General features: G+C 45.7%; 1 protein-coding gene across 1 annotated transcript in view; it reads left to right on the forward strand.

Moving 5' to 3' along the window:
- Nucleotides 1–21,035, forward strand: part of BMAL2 (basic helix-loop-helix ARNT like 2) — a 32,885-nt gene that overhangs the window by 10,864 nt on the left and 986 nt on the right. The window contains exons 2-15 of the mRNA XM_075274814.1: nt 5,377–5,524; nt 6,806–6,844; nt 7,262–7,419; nt 7,897–7,976; nt 9,965–10,057; nt 14,775–14,892; nt 15,195–15,338; nt 16,348–16,588; nt 16,868–16,974; nt 17,746–17,896; nt 18,248–18,306; nt 18,386–18,494; nt 20,296–20,383; nt 20,560–20,668. Coding sequence (XP_075130915.1) covers nt 5,377–5,524; nt 6,806–6,844; nt 7,262–7,419; nt 7,897–7,976; nt 9,965–10,057; nt 14,775–14,892; nt 15,195–15,338; nt 16,348–16,588; nt 16,868–16,974; nt 17,746–17,896; nt 18,248–18,306; nt 18,386–18,494; nt 20,296–20,383; nt 20,560–20,668 — 1,644 coding nt within the window. The remainder of the gene's footprint in view (nt 1–5,376; nt 5,525–6,805; nt 6,845–7,261; nt 7,420–7,896; nt 7,977–9,964; nt 10,058–14,774; nt 14,893–15,194; nt 15,339–16,347; nt 16,589–16,867; nt 16,975–17,745; nt 17,897–18,247; nt 18,307–18,385; nt 18,495–20,295; nt 20,384–20,559; nt 20,669–21,035) is intronic.

Raw genomic sequence — 21,035 nt, forward strand, 5'->3', positions numbered from 1 at the left:
TAATGATGTTTATGGGGCCTGCGGCGACACTTACTGATCCCGGCCACTGCTAGGATTGGTAAGTACATTTAGCAAATTTAACTCCGCCCACATTTATGTTGACTCCGCCCATTCTCGTTCATTTTTCCTGTGCTCCCACACAGTATAATCCTCCTGCAGTCACCCGTAAATTATATATCTCCATCTCTCCCCCAGTTTCATATAACCCCTCCATCTCTGTCCCCAGTTTCATGTCCCCCCTCCATCTCTGTCCCCAGTTTCATGTTCCCCCCATCTCTGTCCCCAGTTTCATGCCGTTCTCGCCTCTTCATCTACTCATGGTTTCATGGTCCCCCTTCATTATGTTCCCCTCAATGTTTAACACAAAAACCCCACTGATGCTCACCTTCTAACGCTCCCCCTGCCACTCTCTCCGTGGTCACTCACATAGTTGTAGGCGCGATGTGACATCATCACATCGCGCCTACACATGCAGAAGCCAGAGCGCAGTGTTAAAGCGGGAGCTGAGCTGTGACAACTCCGGCTTTACTCACTTATGTGTTCAACTCATCGGCGTCCTCCGGACACCGATGAGTTGAAACCGGGACGTACCTCCCGCCAACTGGAACTACGGGACAGGACACCAAATTCGTGAATGTCCTGCGGAATTTGGGACGGTTGGGAGGTGTGGGTATCGATCATCGGTGATGGCCATGGCTGCTTGTGATTTCATGTTCCTGCTGGCTACAAAATGAGGGGCTCCGACTTTTTGGGGTAATGTAATTTGTTAAATTTCAGTATAATTTACTGTTTCTTATGATACTTTCAGTACCGCACGGATAATACACACAGTGATGTCACAGTACAGGGATAATATACACAGTGATGTCACAGTACAGGGATAATATACACAGTGATGTCACAGTACAGGGATAATACACACAGTGATGTCACAGTACAGAGATAATACACACAGTGATGTCACAGTACAGAGATAATACACACAGTGATGTCACAGTACAGAGATAATACACACAGTGATGTCACAGTACAGAGATAATACACACAGTGATGTCACAGTACAGAGATAATACACACAGTGATGTCACAGTACAGGGATAATGCACACAGTGATGTCACAGTACAGGGATAATGCACACAGTGATGTCACAGTACAGGGATAATGCACGCAGTGATGTCACAGTACAGGGATAATGCACGCAGTGATGTGACAGTACAGAGATAATACACACAGTGATGTCACAGTACAGAGATAATACACACAGTGATGTCACAGTACAGAGATAATACACACAGTGATGTCACAGTAGAGAGATAATATACAGAGTGATGTCACAGTACAGGGATAATATACACAGTGATGTCACAGTACAGGGATAATACACGCAGTGATGTCACTGTACAGAGATAATGCACACAGTGATGTGTTCATTATCCCTGTACTGTGTGTATTATCTCTGTACTGTGACATCACTGTGTGTATTATCCCTGTACTGTGACATCACTGTGTGTATTATCCCTGTACTGTGACATCACTGTGTGTATTATCCCTGTACTGTGACATCACTGTGTACATCTGGGGTAGGCAACCTTTTTTGTTTGGTGTGCCGATTTAATTAAAAAAAAAAAAAAAAAAATCGAAGATGAGGTCCTTGGAGTGCCGACCAATAATTGTAAGGCTGACAGTCCCTATACTAAAGTTATATAGCACAAACCGTAACAGCTATACTGTGCTCCCAGCTACATGTGTTTCTGGCTATTTGCATGCATACACATGTACTTTTCCATTAGAGGCATTGTAAGTACATTTGTAACCTGCAATTAGTGATAATGTAGATGACTGGTAGCAGAGTGTGGTAACACCTGTAGGGGGTGACACAATATGTACCTAGATTCTGCATGTAGCCCCAGTATGTCGCTGGTCGTGTGGAGCTCCTCTAAGGTTGAGGGCCCACTGTGCAGAAATGCAGCTTTTTTTTATTGCAGATTTTGCTGCATTTTTCTGAACCAAATGCAAGTAGTGGACTGAGCAGAAGGGAGAAATAAGAAGCTTCCTGTATATTTCCCATTCCTTTTGTAGCCATTCTTGGCTTTAGCTCAAAAAACTACAGCAAAATCTGCAACTAAAATGCTGCGTTTCCACAACATGGGGCCTCAGCACACGACCAGCGACATACCGTCCTGTACTGTAATTGATACAGGGCAGAATGTTGCAGGGAGGAAGGCTCGTCTGTGAGGAGGTGGTCTAAGATCGGACCAGAATAGAGACTGCAGTGGACCGATCTTAGACTCCGCCTCCCCCGACAGAACCAGCGTTGATTGGCTGAATGCTGTACTCTGTATGGCATTCGGCCAATCAACGCTGGTCAATGCATTCCTATGGGAAAAAGTCTGCTCGCACATATCGCAAGCTGACAGGGATCCCGACCAGATAGAGACCAGATCCCGACCAGATAGACCCCAAAGAACTGTTTGAGTAACATTCCCCCCTAAATAAAGGTAATCCCTAGCTATCCCTGCATGTAGCTCTATCCCTGTCTCCCAGTCACATAGTTCACTGTCTAAAATTAACCGAATGTTAAATCCACCATTCATATACACTGGAGGTCACCTGATTTCGGCCGCCAGTTCCTTTTTCCGATTTTTTTTTTTCCGATGCCTCCGTTGTCGTAGTTCCTGTCCCACCTCCCTTCAGTTATTGGTGCAAAAAACGCGCCAGGGAAGGTGGTAGGGGATACAAATTTTTAGTGCGTTTTCCTCATGGTATTCGATTGTAATCGAATACCTTGAACGGCCTGATATTCGATCGAATATCTATTCGATTGAACAGTGTTCGCTCATCTCTAATAGTGACATGTAGTCCTTGGGGTCTTGGGTTAGAATATTTGGGGCACTGTGTAGCAGGTATTATTCTTATTCTTCCAGAGCTCTGCTGTCAGTCTCTCACAGCACCCCTGCTGACTTCTGATTTCCCTCTGGAGCTGGGGCTACTGTATAGATTTCGCCGTCCTCCACTAATCCCTGCTCCAGTTTCTCTCTATGGCTGCCACCGTCTGTCGTGGTATTTTTAAGTATTTGGGTTAGTGGGTCTCGCCAGGTCTGCTCGCGGCTTAATCTCAATTGACAAAAAGGATTTTGTATTTCAAGAATTTTTATTTTTACCACGTTCTTGTTGTCAGTCGTGCTGGCCCTGGATTTTATTGCTTTTTTTCTCCCTCTTTCTGCCCCCCAGGCTACCCGAAACTGCGTCATCTCGATCAATGTTACATTGGCCTTGTGGATTTTCCAGAATTCCCTGCTGTATAATTACCCACAGATTAAAGGATTGTGAAATGATAGTGTTATTACCCGCAACTGGGTCACATGGTTCCATGTCTATGTGTATACAGCTTCGGAATTCACAGTGCTGTTTTCTTAAAGGGGAAGTCCACCCTAGTGTGAATGACATTGGTTAAGTTGCAGTGGAGTGTAGATGGTGTAGGCCTTAGAGAATGGGGAGGGGGGTTTGACTCTTGGAGAACGGGGTTCCATTTGCTCAGTGTGACTTGTGTGGTCTGTTTTGCACCTGAGGGGAAACTTTCTGCTGCTGCAAGATGTATATTCTGAACAACTTCTTTAAGCCATATCCTATTGTTGCTCACTGAAAGAAATGAATGCTACCGTCTAGAAAATGGGACCTGGGGAGCTCACTTATTAGATGTTTATACCAAAATACAGTGCTCCAACAATGGTGACATATGGTGCCATATACAGAATTTCCTAAACAATACTGTCACTTAGTGTACAAATAGTACCATCACATTTCTCCTACACAATACTGTCATAGAGGGCATTCACACGGAGTAATGCCGGGCGTGTATCACAGCCGTACACGCCGGCGTTACGGCAGACTGCCAAACACTTCCCATTCACTTCAATGGGAGCGCTCGTAAACGCCGCTGTTACGAGCGCTCCCATTGAAGTGAATGGGAAGTGTTCGGCAGTCTGCCGTAACGCCGGTGTGTACGGCTGTGATACACGCCCGGCGTTACTCCGTGTGAATGCCCCCATATAGTGATCAAATATTTCTGCCATATATTTCACATACAATATTGTCCTTTAGTGCTTAAATGATACTGCTGTATATCTCCTGTCCCAATAATACCGCCATATACCTGCCACATGCTGTCTTGTAGTGTTAAAGTAAAACTGCCATATAGCTCATACAAAATATTGCCATCCAAACAATGTCTACTATACAATACTGTCATGTAGTAATGAAATAATACTATATTTGAGTCTGGAGCTTTGCAGATGCCCAGTAGACCACATGGGCCATGATCATCATGTGCACTGTTCTTCCTCCATTATTCCTTTACGGTTTTATCTTGCTCAGGAGGTAACAAGGTGCTCGATGTAAAGTTCACTATCCTAGTAATATTTAGGACTAGCTCCCGACTTGGTCCCTTTTAGTCCTGTTCCTTGGAGTGTATGGTAAATGATCCTGTTGTTACTGGTATGGCAGCGCATTATTAGACCTAAGCTTTATGTAATCGGCAGTGCGGGCCGAGCTGATCGGAGGCCTATTATCTCCAAGCTTTAGTGTATTATGTTGTGCAGTGTAGCCTGCGGGGTCAGGTCAGACGGCATTTCTAAGAATGGTTTAATCTCCTGTAATGACAGTGTCAGATCATGAAGAGCTCCGTGTGAGCACCGCTTCACCTGGACATGGCGAGGAGGAGGAGGAGGCCGAATTAGGATTACTGCCGCGTGAGACTCACATTAGTGGATGTTAAAAATATCTGGTTCTTGGACAGCTGGGTTTCCAACCATGTTGGCTGGCATAAGGGCTCTTACAGGTCTCTCAAGTGTCACAGTTGCTCAGCAGTGTAAACATTGGGGATCTTGAGAAATGATAGAATTAGAATGGATACTGGTAATGCTCCTGTCCTTACATCTCCACAGCTTTCCTGTACTCCAGAATGGTAAACCTCCCTAGTGATACGGCCGGGTAAAAATTCTAGACTATCAGGTTATGGTTTACTAAAGAAGGTTGACTTTGTTCTGAGATGCTCTGCTTGTCTTGAGGACCAGGGCCTGCCTCTTGAGGTCCAGGCCCCTTTAGTATTACTTTTTCCCCAGAAGTGACTTCATCTGTTGGTAAGTACTGATCCCTAGAGATCAGCTCATCGCTGCAGCACTTCTATTGGTATAGGGTTGTCTTCCTGGGATTGATACCGGATGCATCGCACATTGTTGGTAATGCCTTGGCTATTGTTGAAGACCACCAATGTGTGAGGATATAAACTAAATACTGAGCTAAATCTTATATTTTACCTTCATATTTTTTGATTTTCATGGGTTGTGGTCTCATGACACTGTCATCTTCTTCCATAGACACCCTGATAATGGAACCAAATCAGTGCCTGGCCGTCTCCAGCATTCTGGGTCCTAAACCCGGCTCTACGAATATCTCCTCCAGTTCTTTCTCTTCCCTAATGGTGGAATATCCTCGGAAAAGGAAATTAAGTGAATCGGATAAACAGTAAGTTCCTCTCCATCCTGGGCCTCGATTCTTCCTCAATACACAATGGGAATTAAAGGAACTTCCTTCTCACAGTTCTCAGTTTGACCGTATAACTGTCTACAGCAGGAGCCCCCCAAATACCCTGCCTCGCTGCATTGACTAAACCCCATCCAGTTACCAGTAGGAGCTCACTGCATGTAGATTTTTTTTAGCTGCCATTGAAACCAGTAGAAGCAATATAGAGTCATGTAATATGTATACGGCGCCTGCTAGTGGTGGCGACAGTTATTTTAAGGGAATGATCTGGGGTGCATAACAGGCTGTCTTGATGCCTTCTATATAAAATTGCCGTATTTGCCTTGGCATCTTAGTCATGCTCCCTCTATGCTTTGTCTTGCTGTAACACAACTGGCCGCAGCAGGAGCCTCTCCCCTTTTTTTTTTTTTTTTTTTTTTTTTTTTTTCTACAGTAGACAGTAGAAAAACACCACCACTGTTCAGATCAGGTCTTCCTACCTGTTTTTCATATAATAATTTTCGAATGTGGGAGCAAGAACCACCCAATAACAAAAAGACAGAAGGCATCACCCACCACATGTCGTGTGACAACCAGTGTGAGCGCGTTTCATGCTCAGAGCAGCAGTTGTCGTGTCTCCTCTGTATATCAGATGCCGCTTTTGCAGCCTTTGTTTTCCCTGTAGACACAGGATTATTTAAGGGCACATTCCGAGGAATACAACAGGATATAAAATATTCACTGCCAGAGCCAAGTCATTTCAGCAAAACAATTCACCCAAACTAGGAAATATTCTCTGCCGATTCAATCCAGATGTCACCCATGTTTGCGAGGAACAGGAATTCTTGTGTTTTTCTAAAACATGGGTGTCTGTAACAGGAAGATACGAGTCATAGGGACTTTGTGTAGGGATGTGTAATGGGCCGTAATAATAGACCTAATCAGTTTAAGTACTTCCATTGGTCATGTTCACCTTTTGGTTGCTATAACTGGTGAAATAATAGCTAGGAGGATGTGTAGGTGTCTGCTCCAATGTACCCAAAATAAAGAAAAAAGGAAAGTGTTTGAAAATTGTTTTGATTAAAAAAAACTTCTGTTTTGTATGTATTTCCATGGTAACAGACTACAAACAAACTGTGTAGTCTGACTCTGCAGTCTTGTCTTACACCACTCTTTACTGTGTGTAGGTTATCAAGGAGAGGAGACTGAGGGGGCGGAGTCTCGTCCAGTGATTAACCCTTGCTTGTATCTTCTGCACCATGTCATTTTTTTTTTCTCCTATAGAGTTTCTGAAGGCACTGATGGCAGTGATGTCCAAAGCAAGTAAGAGAAACATCTGCAGTGTAGAGATCCTTAGTGCTCCTGCCCCTTCCCTTCCTCTTTTCTTTTTTTCCTTTCTTCCTTCCTTCATGTAATATTTTTCTCTATTTATTCTACTTTCCTTTTTCACTTAATTTCTCCTTCACACCTTCTGTCCATATTTTTAACATTTCCTTTTTACTCTCCGTCTCTTCCTTCTTTTCTTTTTTCCCCTCTTTTCTCGCTCACTGTTTCGCTCGTCCTCTTTCGCTCGTCCTCTTTCGCTCGTCCATTGCTCGCTCGTCCATTGCTCGCTCGTCCATCGCTCGCTCGCTCTCCATCGCTCGCTCTCCATCGCTCGCTTTCCATCGCTCGCTCTCCCTTACATTCATTGTATTTCGCTCACCAGACTGTTATATTCAGTATTTTTGCCCTTTGCAGACAGGCTCACAGTGAGACAGAGAAGAGACGGCGGGATAAAATGAACACCTTGATTGAAGAACTTTCCGCCATGATTCCCCAGTGTGAGCCTTTACCACGCAAGCTGGACAAACTGACAGTACTGAAGATGGCCGTCCAACACCTGAAGTCACTGAAAGGTATGTCAGTCGTGCAGTGGCCGCTATATGGTAGGCAGAATCCTTTTAGCTGATGCCCTGTGGGACACTTCACTTGGCCCCTTCTTGGTAGAAGGTTGAACACAAAACACCTAATTTTTTAGGTTAGTATTAAGTGTTGCCCTAATTGAGAGTAACCAGAGCCTCAGCCTCAGTGGGGATGGGTCATATTCACTCATATGACCACTAGTTTTCCTCCATTTAGCATTGCAAAATTATTCAACCCTCTTTTCAAGGCTTTAAGGGAACATGTAGTCCAGGGGGAGTAAATACTTTAAATACTTTTTTTTTCCTCAGGCATTATTCACGTTACTTCTGCTATTTTTATTTTTTAGAATCACGTTAAGCAAAAACTTTTGCGTTGCAACAGCGCCCCCGTAGTCATAGGATTGATATGTTGAAAACCTAGCCGTGCTGAAGTGCGATGTTTGTCATGTGTGTTGTCTGCTATCATTTCAGGATCCAGCAACTCATTTGCAGAGGAGAGCTACAAGCCATCGTTCTTACGGCAGGATGAGCTGAAACGGTTAATTCTGAAGGTTTGTCACCCCACTTGATTTGTTGAATGGGGTCCTCGTGGATGGGTGGTAGACGGACCACTGCCATGGGGGTATGGGAGTGGTGGACATGCTTCTGGCATGTGGCCCCAGAGGTGGTGGATGTGCTTCTGTTATGGTGACACCTCACATGGTCACTATGGGGTCTCTTCTATGGCTTGATGTTGGCAGGCATGCTTCTTCTGCTATAGGCCCTGGAGTTGGTGGATATGCCTCTACCATGGTGGGCTCAAGGGTGGCGGATGTCCTTATGCTATATGGTGTCCTCTAGAACTTCAGCCACAGGCCCTATGGGGCCTCTGCTATGGGTGTGTTCTGGGTTTTGACAGACCTTTGCTATGGGGTACATTCAGGGGTTATATGGGCCTCTGCCATGTGATGTCTACAGGGGGCTGGGAGGTCCATTACATGTAGTGCCTTCTAGGTGTTGGATGATCAACTATCCAGGGAAGCTCCACTGTTATGGGCCCCCTAGGAGTTGAAGCGCCACTGTCATGAACCCCCTATGAGTTGAAGCTTCACTGTCATGGGCCCCCTAGGAGTTGAAGCACCACTGTCATGGGCCCCCTAGGAGTTGAAGCTCCACTGTCATGGGCCCTCTAGGAGTTGAAGCGCCACTGTCATGGGCTCTCTAGGAGTTGAAGCTCCACTGTCATGGGCCCCCTAGGAGTTGACGCTCCACTGTCATGGGCCCCTTAGCAGTTGAAGCTCCACTGTCATGGGCCCTCTAGGAGTTGAAGCGCCACTGTCATGGGCCCTCTAGGAGTTGAAGCGCCACTGTCATGGGCCCTCTAGGAGTTGAAGCGCCACTGTCATGGGCCCTCTAGGAGTTGAAGCGCCACTGTCATGGGCCCTCTAGGAGTTGAAGCGCCACTGTCATGGGCCCTCTAGGAGTTGAAGCGCCACTGTCATGGGCCCTCTAGGAGTTGAAGCGCCACTGTCATGGGCCCTCTAGGAGTTGAAGCGCCACTGTCATGGGCCCCCTAGGAGTTGAAGCTCCACTGTCATGGGCCCCCTAGGAGTTGAAGCTCCACTGTCATGGGCCCCCTAGGAGTTGAAGCTCCACTGTCATGGGCCCCCTAGGAGTTGAAGCGCCACTGTCATGGGCCCCCTAGGAGTTGAAGCGCCACTGTCATGGGCCCCCTAGGAGTTGAAGCTCCACTGTCATGGGCCCCCTAGGAGTTGAAGCTCCACTGTCATGGGCCCCCTAGGAGTTGAAGCTCCACTGTCATGGGCCCCCTAGGAGTTGAAGCTCCACTGTCATGGGCCCCCTAGGAGTTGAAGCGCCACTGTCATGGGCCCCCTAGGAGTTGAAGCTCCACTGTCATGGGCCCCTAGGAGTTGAAGCTCCACTGTCATGGGCCCCTAGGAGTTGAAGCTCCACTGTCATGGGCCCCTAGGAGTTGAAGCTCCACTGTCATGGGCCCCCTAGGAGTTGAAGCTCCACTGTCATGGGCCCCCTAGGCCTAGGAGTTGAAGCTCCACTGTCATGGGCCCTCTAGGAGTTGAAGCTCCACTGTCATGGGCCCCCTAGGCCTAGGAGTTGAAGCTCCACTGTCATGGAGCGTTGACAGGCCTGGTTGTTGACTCCTCCCTTCAGTTCATACCTTGGGATAACTTTTACAATCTCTACTCCATCCTCCTCTAAATTCCTAAAATTTGCTTCAGGTTTGCAGAAACTGTACATATAGATTTGTTCTCCAGTCACATCTAAAGCTAGAGTAAAATTTCTGCTTGTTACCCTTGGAAACAGACTTCTGTTTATCTCCTCCCTGCTGTCAGACATCTGACTTGGAAGCAGAACTGTCAAAATATAACCATTATGTGATCCCCCATAATGCACTGCCCTCATTTGACATCAGAATTTAGAATTTAGCTTTTTATGTGCTTGGAGAGAATCTCATTAAAAACAACAAAAACAAAGTTGTTCAACGTTATGGTGTGTGATCTGCGCCCTCTTTGTCTTATAGGCAGCTGATGGGTTCCTGTTTGTGGTTGGCTGCGATAGAGGGAAGATCCTGTTTGTATCTGAATCCGTCTCTAAGACCCTGAAATACTGCCAGGTGCGTTACACTGTTTGCTGCCATCTTCCCCAAGCTGGACTGTGACCCGGTTTCCTCTTCGAAAGAGTCTTTGTGCCCATTCAACCCTTCAATAACCCAGAAAGCCAAGTGGCCTACTTTAATTGTCTCCCCTGCGGTATTGTGTATGAAACCCTGTAGGACATTGTCAGGGTATAGCACTCTGCAGGGGGGATCTAGAGAAGTCAAAGCAAATCAATATATATATAATGACAGTAATCGAGTGGGGGAGGAGAATGTTTAATGGAGAGGTTTGTTTACTGTAAATGACAGTGTCAGTCTATTCTAGCCCAGCTTTCCAAGTTTTGCAGTTGAGAAGCAGAGGAGAGAACCAGTCTGTAATAAATATGGGGGATAGCTTATATGATACTACATAGTAATGTATGTGCACAGTGACTGTACCAGCAGAATAGTGAGCGCAGCTCTGGAGTATAATACAGGATGTAACTCTGGATCAGTACAGGATAAGTAATGTATGTACACAGTGACTGTACCAGCAGAATAGTGAGTGCAGCTCTGGAGTATAATACAGGATGTAACTCAGGGTCAGTACAGGATAAGTAATGTAATGTATGTACACAGTGACTGCACCAGCAGAATAGTGAGCGCAGCTCTGGAGTATAATACAGGATGTAACTCTGGATCAGTACAGGATAAGTAATGTAATGTAATGTATGTACACAGTGACTGCACCAGCAGAATAGTGAGTGCAGCTCTGGAGTGTAATATGGGGTGTAACTCAGGGTCAGTACAGGATAAGTAATGTAATGTATGTACACAGTGACTGCACCAGCAGAATAGTGAGCGCAGCTCTGGAGTGTAATATGGGGTGTAACTCAGGGTCAGTACAGGATAAGTAATGTAATGTGTCACGGGATGGTTAGAGTCTATACTATAGGCAATGTGTAATATATATTTCATGTGGAATGTATTCTCTAACCTGTTATATACATCAATGTGTAGTTGGCTGATTAGGGTCTAGTGTGTTAGCACATTGTATGCAAATACCTCTAACTAGTGAGGACCAGTGAGGACAATGGGTGGAGATAATCTGATCAGTGTCTCCAAGAAGATGTTGGATGGTGCATTGTCCACAGGAGACAGGGAGTCTGCTCTCCTTGGTATAGGTGAGGGGGGGAAGGATCTGTGACTCAGCCCTTCCCACCCACAGATATAGGTGTAACAGTCTTAGTATATAGATGTAGCTAGCAGTTAGTATGTGTTAGCCGGCCTGTGCACAGCTCTGTAGAGAGCCAGGATTTAGTTACAGGACCAAGGAGCCAAAGCTATCATTGGATTGTGACTTCTGTGGACTTATTGTTATTACGGTTGATGTGACCGCCGCCGGCTACTAACTTTGTGGATTACAATAAATTGCTGTTGTCTCCCGACCTCTTGCGTCCCTGTTGATTCAAAAGACCATCCGGAGGAAGACGTATACCTTTGCTCCGTGACAACTGGTTGGCAGCGGTGGGATCAACAGCGGACAGCGAGATGGACTACAGCAGCCCAGCGATTAATGGAGCCACAACCTCAGAATACAGGAACTGGACTATGGCAAGTCTACAAGTAAGGGCCCGGGAACTAAACCTGAGTTATCAGGGAAGAACGAAAGAGCAACTGATCGAGGCACTGGAGGAGATGACCCTGCAAAGCGACCATGAGGAGGGCTGCCCCCAGGAGACAGTAGAGATACGGGAGTGGCAGGTACAGACCCAAAAGAGCAGATGGGTTGTTTTGTATGAGGAGGAGTTGGCAGTGCTGGGGCTAGGAGCAACTGCAGAGCAAAGGAGTAGAGCATTACAGAGGGCTCAGGAAACGGAGAAGGAGGAACAGAGAATGGCGCATGAAAAGGAAAGAATGGCGCATGAAATGCGAATGGCTGAGATAACTACGAGGAATTATAATCAAACGTCGACCCCCAGCCCAACAGTGAGAGAACCACCATATGTCTCCCATAAACACTTCAAGACCTTTGATGAAGCGGCTGGGGATGTTGATGGATATTTTCAGGACTTCGAACACCAGTGCCACCTGATGGAAGTCCCAGAAAAGGATTGGGTCCGGTATCTGGTGGGGCACCTACGAGATGGGGCTGCGGAAGCTCTCAGAGCCATGGACCCTAGTGATCAGCGGGACTATGAGGCCATTAAAAGAGCGGTGCAGAAGTATTATGCAGTCACTCCAGAGACCTACCGAGTTCAGTTCCGCTCTTTGTCTTACAATGGGGGAAGCTCCTTCCACATGTTCGCCCACAAGTTGAAGCAAGCATGCAAGCGCTGGCTAGAAGGAGAGGAGGCTGTCACAGTCGATAAGATCCTCCAAGTCATACTTAAGGAACAGTTCTTTTCCCAGTGCCCCGCTGAGATCCGTGAGTGGGTGCTGGAACGGAACCCAGCCACAGTGGAGCAAGCTGCTTCCCTTGCAGATGAGGGCCTGACCATCAAGCCGCAGTGGAAGAGGTTGTTTGCAGAGGAGCGGAAAACTACCACAGTCCGCCAGACACCCTTCATCCAGCCACCCACCTTTCGTGCCCGGCCTCAGGATTACAATTCCCCCTCTACCCCTGCCCCAGCCCATCGGCCTCCAGCTATGAACAACCCTGTCCCTAGACAACGACCTACTGGAAGAATGCTAGAGCGCAGATGTTTTGGGTGCGGGCGGCCTGGACATTTGCAAGCTAGTTGCCCTGTTAACATGGGGGCACGGGCCACCGTGGCATCCCGGCCTATTCACTACCTGGGAACCACCCCTAGGACAGAAAGTGTGGCCCCATTTCCAGATGACTCCATGAATGACCCATCTGTTCCACCTCCAGGGGTCTAGGGGATTCAGCCTTCCGCCACACATCCCGCAAACCTTCAGCGGAAGCACTTGCAGGAGGTCCTACTGGATGGCCGAACAGTTGTTGGATTCCGGGACTCGGGAGCTTTCCTAACGGTAGCGGACCCCCGAGTCGTTCGACCCGAGGCCCTAGAGGAGGGCCCTGGCCTTTCTATCGAGTTGGCAGGAGGTACTCGGAAACGTATTCCTAAAGCTACCGTGGAACTCGACTATGGTTATGGACCAAAACGATGCACAATTGGTGTGATGAGCGGGCTGCCGGCCGATGTTCTGTTAGGCAACGATGTTGGAAATCTACAGTGCCACTTTGTGGGAGCAGTGACCCGAAGCCAAGCTCAAAGAGACGCCAACATGGATCCACCGGATTTTCTGCCAGATGCCAGCCCTTCAACCCTACAACTTTACCATTCAGTACCGCCGAGGGAACCAACACCAGAACGCAGATGGGTTATCCCGGCAGGAGGACATATGAGCTATAGAGACTGATGTGCATTCCCCAATTTACCTGTGTAGGCCAATTGTGTCATGCACATGTTTTGAGAGGGGGAGGGGTTGTCACGGGATGGTTAGAGTCTATACTATAGGCAATGTGTAATATATATTTCATGTGGAATGTATTCTCTAACCTGGTATATACATCAATGTGTAGTTGGCTGATTAGGGTCTAGTGTGTTAGCACATTGTATGCAAATACCTCTAACTAGTGAGGACCAGTGAGGACAATGGGTGGAGATAATCTGATCAGTGTCTCCAAGAAGATGTTGGATGGTGCATTGTCCATAGGAGACAGGGAGTCTGCTCTCCTTGGTATAGGTGAGGGGGGAAGGATCTGTGACTCAGCCCTTCCCACCCACAGATATAGGTGTAACAGTCTTAGTATATAGATGTAGCTAGCAGTTAGTATGAGTTAGCCGGCCTGTGCACAGCTCTGTAGAGAGCCAGGATTTAGTTACAGGACCAAGGAACCAAAGCTATCATTGGATTGTGACTTCTGTGGACTTATTGTTATTACGGTTGATGTGACCGCCGCCGGCTACTAACTTTGTGGATTACAATAAATTGCTGTTGTCTCCCGACCTCTTGCGTCCCTGTTGATTCAAAAGACCATCCGGAGGAAGACGTATACCTTTGCTCCGTGACATAATGTATGTACACAGTGACTGCACCAGCAGAATAGTGAGTGCAGCTCTGGAGTATAATACAGGATGTAACTCAGGATCAGTACAGGATAAGTAATGTAATGTATGTACACAGTGACTGTACCAGCAGAATAGTGAGTGCAGCTCTGGAGTACAATACAGGATGTAACTCTGGATCAGTACAGGATAAGTAATTTATGTACACAGTAACTGTACCAGCAGAATAGTGAGTGCAGCTCTGGAGTACAATACAGGATGTAACTCGGGATTAGTACAAGATATGTAATGTATGTACACAGTAACTGTACCAGCAGAATAGTGAGTGCAGCTCTGGAGTATAATACAGGATGTAACTCGGGATTAGTACAAGATATGTAATGTATGTACACAGTGAGTGCAGCTTTGGAGTATAATACAGGATGTAACTCAGGGTCAGTACAGGATAAGTAATTTATGTACACAGTAACTGTACCAGCAGAATAGTGAGTGCAGCTCTGGAGTACAATACAGGATGTAACTCGGGATTAGTACAAGATAAGTAATGTAATGTATGTACACAGTAACTGTACCAGCAGAATAGTGAGTGCAGCTCTGGAGTATAATACAGGATGTATTATTGAAGGGAAGTATATCGGAGTTCTGCATAACTCTTTCTGTGCTGAAACTACTTCCAGCATTATACAGGCTGCTTATCTTCCTTGTGTTTCCTCTCTCAGGCTGATCTTATTGGACAGAGTCTTTTTGACTATCTGCATCCCAAAGACGTTGCCAAAGTTAAAGAGCAGCTTTCTTCCCCTGATATCACCCCAAGGGAGAAGCTCATTGATGCCAAAAGTAAGACAAAAGTCCACAGTGACACATTCCGCATTTGATTTTTATTTTGTCTATCTCGCTCTGGAAAAGCTGGGTGACGTGGTATTGCAGCTATTACATGCCCCACAGGTGTTGTCACCTAGCTTTCCTGAGTAGCCAGCCTGCACACTTATCTGATGATATTTCTTCAGCAAAGCCCATGTGTTCTCTGTATTGTCTGATTCTGGCCGCCATCTTTCTCTTTGGCCCCTTATTGTATTAAATCAATTCTTCCTTATTAATCCAGATGAGATCTGACACAATCTTATTATACTTTTGGAAAGCTGGACTACAGGTGCACACTCACTTCCAGACCGGCTGTTCTCGCCTGCACTGGGGGTCCAGGCGCTCGTTCTTTTGCCGGATGAAGGTGGGCCGAGCCTCCGGCAAGGAGGGCAACAACTTCTTACCAGGCCCAAAGAAAAAAGGTGATTGTGTGTACTTGAGAGCCACCTGCAATACCACTGTCTACCACAAGTGGGCCTCCTACATTGCTAAATTGTTTACATTTATTACACTACTACTGTCTACCACTAGAGGTCCCCCATACTGTTTCCACTACTACTGTCTACCACTAGAGGGCCCCCATACTGTTTCCACTTCTACTGTCTACCACTAGAGGGCCCCCATACTGTTTCCACTTCTACTGTCTACCACTAGAGGGCCCCCATACTGTTTCCACTACTACTGTCTACCACTAGAGGGCCCCCATACTGTTTCCACTACTACTGTCTACCACTAGAGGGCCCCCATACTGTTTTCACTACTACTGTCTACCACTAGAGGGCCCCATACTGTTTCCACTACTACTGTCTACCACTAGAGGGCCCCCATACTGTTTCCACTTCTACTGTCTACCACTAGAGGGCCCCCATACTGTTTCCACTACTACTGTCTACCACTAGAGGGCCCCCATACTGTTTTCACTACTACTGTCTACCACTAGAGGGCCCCCATACTGTTTTCACTACTACTGTCTACCACTAGAGGGCACCCATACTGTTTCCACTATTACTGTCTACCACTAGAGGGCCCTCACACTGTTTTCACTACTACTGTTAGTACTAATATTTATGCTGCCTTCTCCCACACCACCTATTTACATTACCAACACTATCAGTGACTGCCACAGAGGGGACTCCTACACCGATTGTATACAGAGGATGAATCCCTAACACCCACGGGCTTCATTTGTTACACTAGCAACTTATGCCACCTGATGGCTTCGCGCACTGTCTACATTTATCACACTACCAATGTCTGCCACCAGAGGGCTTCCTTTACAAACAGGTTACATATATTGCACTAAACACGGTCTACCACTAGAGGGCCTCTCACACTGTCAGTTTACTTTTATCGCGCTACCATTATTTACCCCAGAGGGCCTCCTGCAGCGGCGAGTTTCATTCATCATTCTTCTGGCTTCTGTTCACATAGAGCATCGGCGGTTCTGCACCATCCACTGCACGGGGTACTTGCGGACCTGCCTTTCCAGCGAAGTTGGGGTTAAAGAGGACTGTGAGGCGGACAAAGAGTCTTACAGCTTCAGCTGTCTGGTAGCCATTGGTCGGTTACACCCATACATTGTTCCGCAGAGCACGGCGGACATTAAAGTGAAACCCACAGAGTTTGTCACCCGTTATACCATGGATGGTAAATTTGTTTATGTAGATCAACGGTAAGGAGCTCCTTCCGCGCATCCCCAGGGTAAAAAAAAAGTCCCCACTGCCCATGTGGTGATAACTTAATACGTATCCCGTTATATTGTGTCTGTGTTACAATATTATTGGGGTATTAAACTGTGGCACATTATGAAATTAATGTAGGGTTTTTTAAAATGTTTTTTTTTTTTTTGTTTTTTTTTTTGTTCCAAAAACTTTCCAGGAATATAAGTTTTCAAAATTTTACATTTTGCAGCTTTATTTCTGCATCAAAATACAATATTCTCTTCTTCCAGAGCTACAGCCATTTTAGGTTATCTTCCACAGGAGCTTCTTGGCACTTCCTGCTACGAATACTTCCATCCGGATGACCACAGCCATCTTACAGAGCAACATAAAACAGGTAAATGGTTTTGATCTGATTTTTTATTTTTTATTTTGTCAGCTCTCATGATTTATTTTTTTTGTTTTGTTTTTATATCTTTTTTTTTTTTTTTTTTTTTTATTCTGAACCCTTGCACCTCATTGTAAAATAATCCTTTTTTTTTTTCTTTTTTTTTTATTTAACTTTGTTTATATTTTTATATGTGGGGCCTTGTTTTTAGTGTTTTGTTTTCAATGGCACTCTATAATGAACTAAGGAAATTTTAAAAAGAATAAAAAAAAAAAATTGAGGTCGAATTAGAAACAATTTTGCCTATTTTTTTTTTTTTTTTCTCTTTCAGCTTCTATTTCTATAGTGGTCATTGTGCGGTGAAAATTACATGTTATTCTCTTGGATAGTATGATAGTGGAAAAAACTAAATTTGTTTTTAGTAGTTTTTATGTTTTGCTACTTTTAAGAAATAGAAAATCTCAATTTTTTTTAAATTTTACGGCTTATGTAGTAAGAGGTTATTTTATTTGCAAACAGAGCTGTAACATTTTATGGCCATATTTTGAGTTTGTCTATCTAACCCCTCAGTTGCTAGAAATGGCAGCATCAGAGGAGTTAAACAGTTCAGGTCAGAGCTATCTATTAATCCCTACACTCTCTTGTGGCCATATCAAATGTATAAAATGGGTTAAATCTTAGTAATATGGGTTCTCTATTTCACTGTGATCCCTCCCCTGCTGGTCACCCATCCGTAGACCCCACCCATGCTGATCTCCTTCTTTTCTCTTCCACTCCCAGTACTACAAAGCAAAGAGAAGATCCTGACAAATCCGTACAAATTCAAAGCCAAAGACGGGTCCTTCATCATTTTACAAAGCCAGTGGTTCAGCTTCATCAACCCGTGGACCAAAGAGTTTGAGTACATCGTGTCCATCAACACCGTAGTGTCGTAAGTATCACCAAAGCATCATGGAAGTTCAACAAAAATGGTCATCAGGGTTGTCAGTTACGCTGTGTTCACACCAGCGTCCAGTCTCCATTCTGAGGTTTCTGAAAAAAAACAAAAAAAAAACGTTTCGCCGCAGAGAGCAAAAAACGCTCACTGCCAGACACTTTTCAAACCCATTCAAATGAACGGGTTTGAAAACTGCCTGCTGGCTTCCGTCTCCAGCCCAGTTTTGGGCAGGAAACGGAAACCTGAAATTGGAGACCCCGGGCGCAGATGTGAACAAGCCCTGACATGATGGGTGGAGTTTTACTTTACTTTCTTGTGTTACTCTTATATATTCTTTTCTGCTAGAGGTCAAGGTTCATCGCTGGAAACAGCATCCCTTCCAGGTAGCTCCCATTCCTCAGAAGGTAAATGACCACTTGGGTGTTCTCCTGGTCAATGAGATGAAGCATCTTCATGTTACTGAGTCGTCTTTGTCCTCTGTAGATGGATCCAAGCGTTCTTTCCTCAACGTCCCCGGGATGTCAAGTGGAACACTGCTTGGTGCGGCAAACATCGGCAGGGAGATTGCAAAACAAATTGTTGAACTTCAGAGGTGGGACACAATTCCATATAGTCAACCTTAAAGGGGATGTCCAGTTTGGATAGACCTCACTGGTTAGAAGGATCTGCTATCGGTAGTCTGATCTCTACTAGATGCTAATGAAACCAAATAGTTGCAATCTGTGTCGAACCTGGCAATAAGATTTCAGTTTCCTTTATAGCGCCTCTAGTGGAGAAGTGAAGTATTAGCTATTATTTAAAGGGATCCTATCATAGAACCCCCTTTTTTTTTCTGAAAAGAAGAAAAGAAAAAACCCCCGGCACCGAGCCGTTCCTTGTGTAATACCTTTGGTATATGTAATGAAAAGGAAAAAAAGGTATGGAAAAATCAATACAGGTGTCCGCTCACCTGGCTAGGTTGTGTTGGACACAACAACCTATAATCGTAGCAATCAGAGAACCAGTGTGTTACTGGCAGGCAGCCGCTGATGGCAGTCACGTAGACGTCAGGACAACAACCAAAATACAGGACCAGCCTCGCGGAGAAAGGCAGAAAATCAGCGCTCACCCGGTTTGGAATAGGAAAGGCAACTTTATTTGGCACCATGCGTTCCGGGCAACAGGCCCTTTTTCAAGTGCAATACAAATCCCACCACTGTGGACAGGTTGCTTGAGCAATCAGCAACCTGTCCACAGTGGTGGGATTTGTTTTGCACTTGAAAAAGGGCTTGTTGCCCGGAACGCGTGGTGCCAAATAAAGTTGCCTTTCCTATTCCAAACCGGGTGAGCGCTGATTTTCTGCCTTTCTCCGCAAAGCTGGTCCTGTATTTTGGCTTTTTTTTTTCTGAGTAACACGTCGGAATAGCCTTAGGAAAGGCTATTCTTCTCCTACCTTTTGTTGTCTTCTCTGCGCCGCCATTCCGTAGGAATCCCATTTCTTGTCAGTATGCAAATGAGTTCTCTCGCAGCATTGGGGCGGGCCCCAGCACTCAAACAGCACTGGGGGCGTCCCCAATGCTGAGAGAGAACTCTCTCCAGTGCTGCCTTCATCTTTGTCAGCAGCGTCCTCCTCTTCTGGCGGTGGCTTGTAACTTCTAGGCCTCGGGCCTTGGGCAGAGCAGACTGCGCATGCCCACAGGCCACGAGAAAATGGCTGCTTGCACAGTATTGTAAGTGGCCATTTTCTCATGGCCTATGGGCATGCGCAGTCTGCTCTGCCCAAGGCCTAGAAGTTATAAGCCACCGCCGGAAGAAGAGGATGAAGAGGAAGCTGCTGACGAAGATGAAGGCAGCGCTGGAGAGAGTTCTCTCGCACCATTGGGGACACCCCCAGTGCTTTTTGAGCGCTGGGGCCTGCGAGAGATCTCATTTGCAAACCGACAAGAACCGGGATTCCTATGGAACGGCGGCGTGGAGAAGACAACGAAAGGTAGGAGAATAGCCTTTCTTAAGGCTATTCCGACATGTTACTCAGGAAAAAAAAAAGGGTTTCTATGATAGGATCCCTTTAAATCAGTGGGTGGTATTGGATGATATGTCGAATCCTCCAGAATTAGAGATGCTTGTTTTTTTAGTTGTACATCTTGTAGCTAATAGATGGGTGTCCTGCAGTGCCAGTCGCAGCCACTATACATTGTATGGGGCCCATTGATATAACCCCATTAATCTCATCTTTTGGACAGTTTATCAATATCATAATCCCAGAAAAACCCTTCAGTTATTGCTGGGGAGAATGACTTGACCATCTCACTCACATTATCTCTACCCTCTTTAGATCTGACATTATTAGAACTGTTGTAATAGAAGATGATGAGAGCATTACTCCATGCGCCCTGTTCTATTATAATCAACAGGTTGAACTCTCCACCGTTCAATGGTAATATAAGTCCCAGCGAACTCCTGAAGAAGTCTCCTCCAAGCCTGGAACTGCCACCCTGTGAGGTAAACATTAACTTTGTTTGCAGCAGTGCAGCGTATTTCAAGAGAGTAATGGAAGTTCACAAATTATCCTTGAAGAATCAATTCAGGCAGCACATTATACAGATATTAGACCTTATATATATATTATATTGTCATAGGAATGACATTCCTGTGGATTCACATTTGCCTTTCTCCAGGTACAGAAGGATGAGTTAGTGCGGCTGTCTCCCTCAGAAATTGAGAAATTGGACTCCTCTTCTCATAACGACCTCTTGCGTTCATTCTCCATTCCAGACCACTTACTAAGTAAGACAAAAAGGAGTTAATTTTAGTATCCTGAATGGTTTATGGCAGTGAAAAGGTTACTCTGCTCCCCTGGCACCAGGGTTGTCCTGGCACCATGGTATTGAGCTGGGATGTAAGAGAGAACCATGCAGCCAGACACTCAAGTAATGAGAGGAAATAGAGAGAACTGTGAAGACAGGCATCATAGTAATGAGGAAATAGAGGGGAACGTACAGCTAGGTATCATAGTAATGAAAACAGAGAAGTAGAGAGAAATGTACATCCAGACATCATAGTCAGGAGAATATAGAGAGAACTGTGCAGTCAGACCTTACAATAATCGGAGCCGGGAAGGAATAGAGAAGACACTTTGACGAGGAAGCTTTGA

This window comes from Leptodactylus fuscus, chromosome 5 (genome assembly GCF_031893055.1).
Source record: "Leptodactylus fuscus isolate aLepFus1 chromosome 5, aLepFus1.hap2, whole genome shotgun sequence".
Classification (NCBI taxonomy): Eukaryota; Metazoa; Chordata; class Amphibia; order Anura; family Leptodactylidae; genus Leptodactylus; species Leptodactylus fuscus.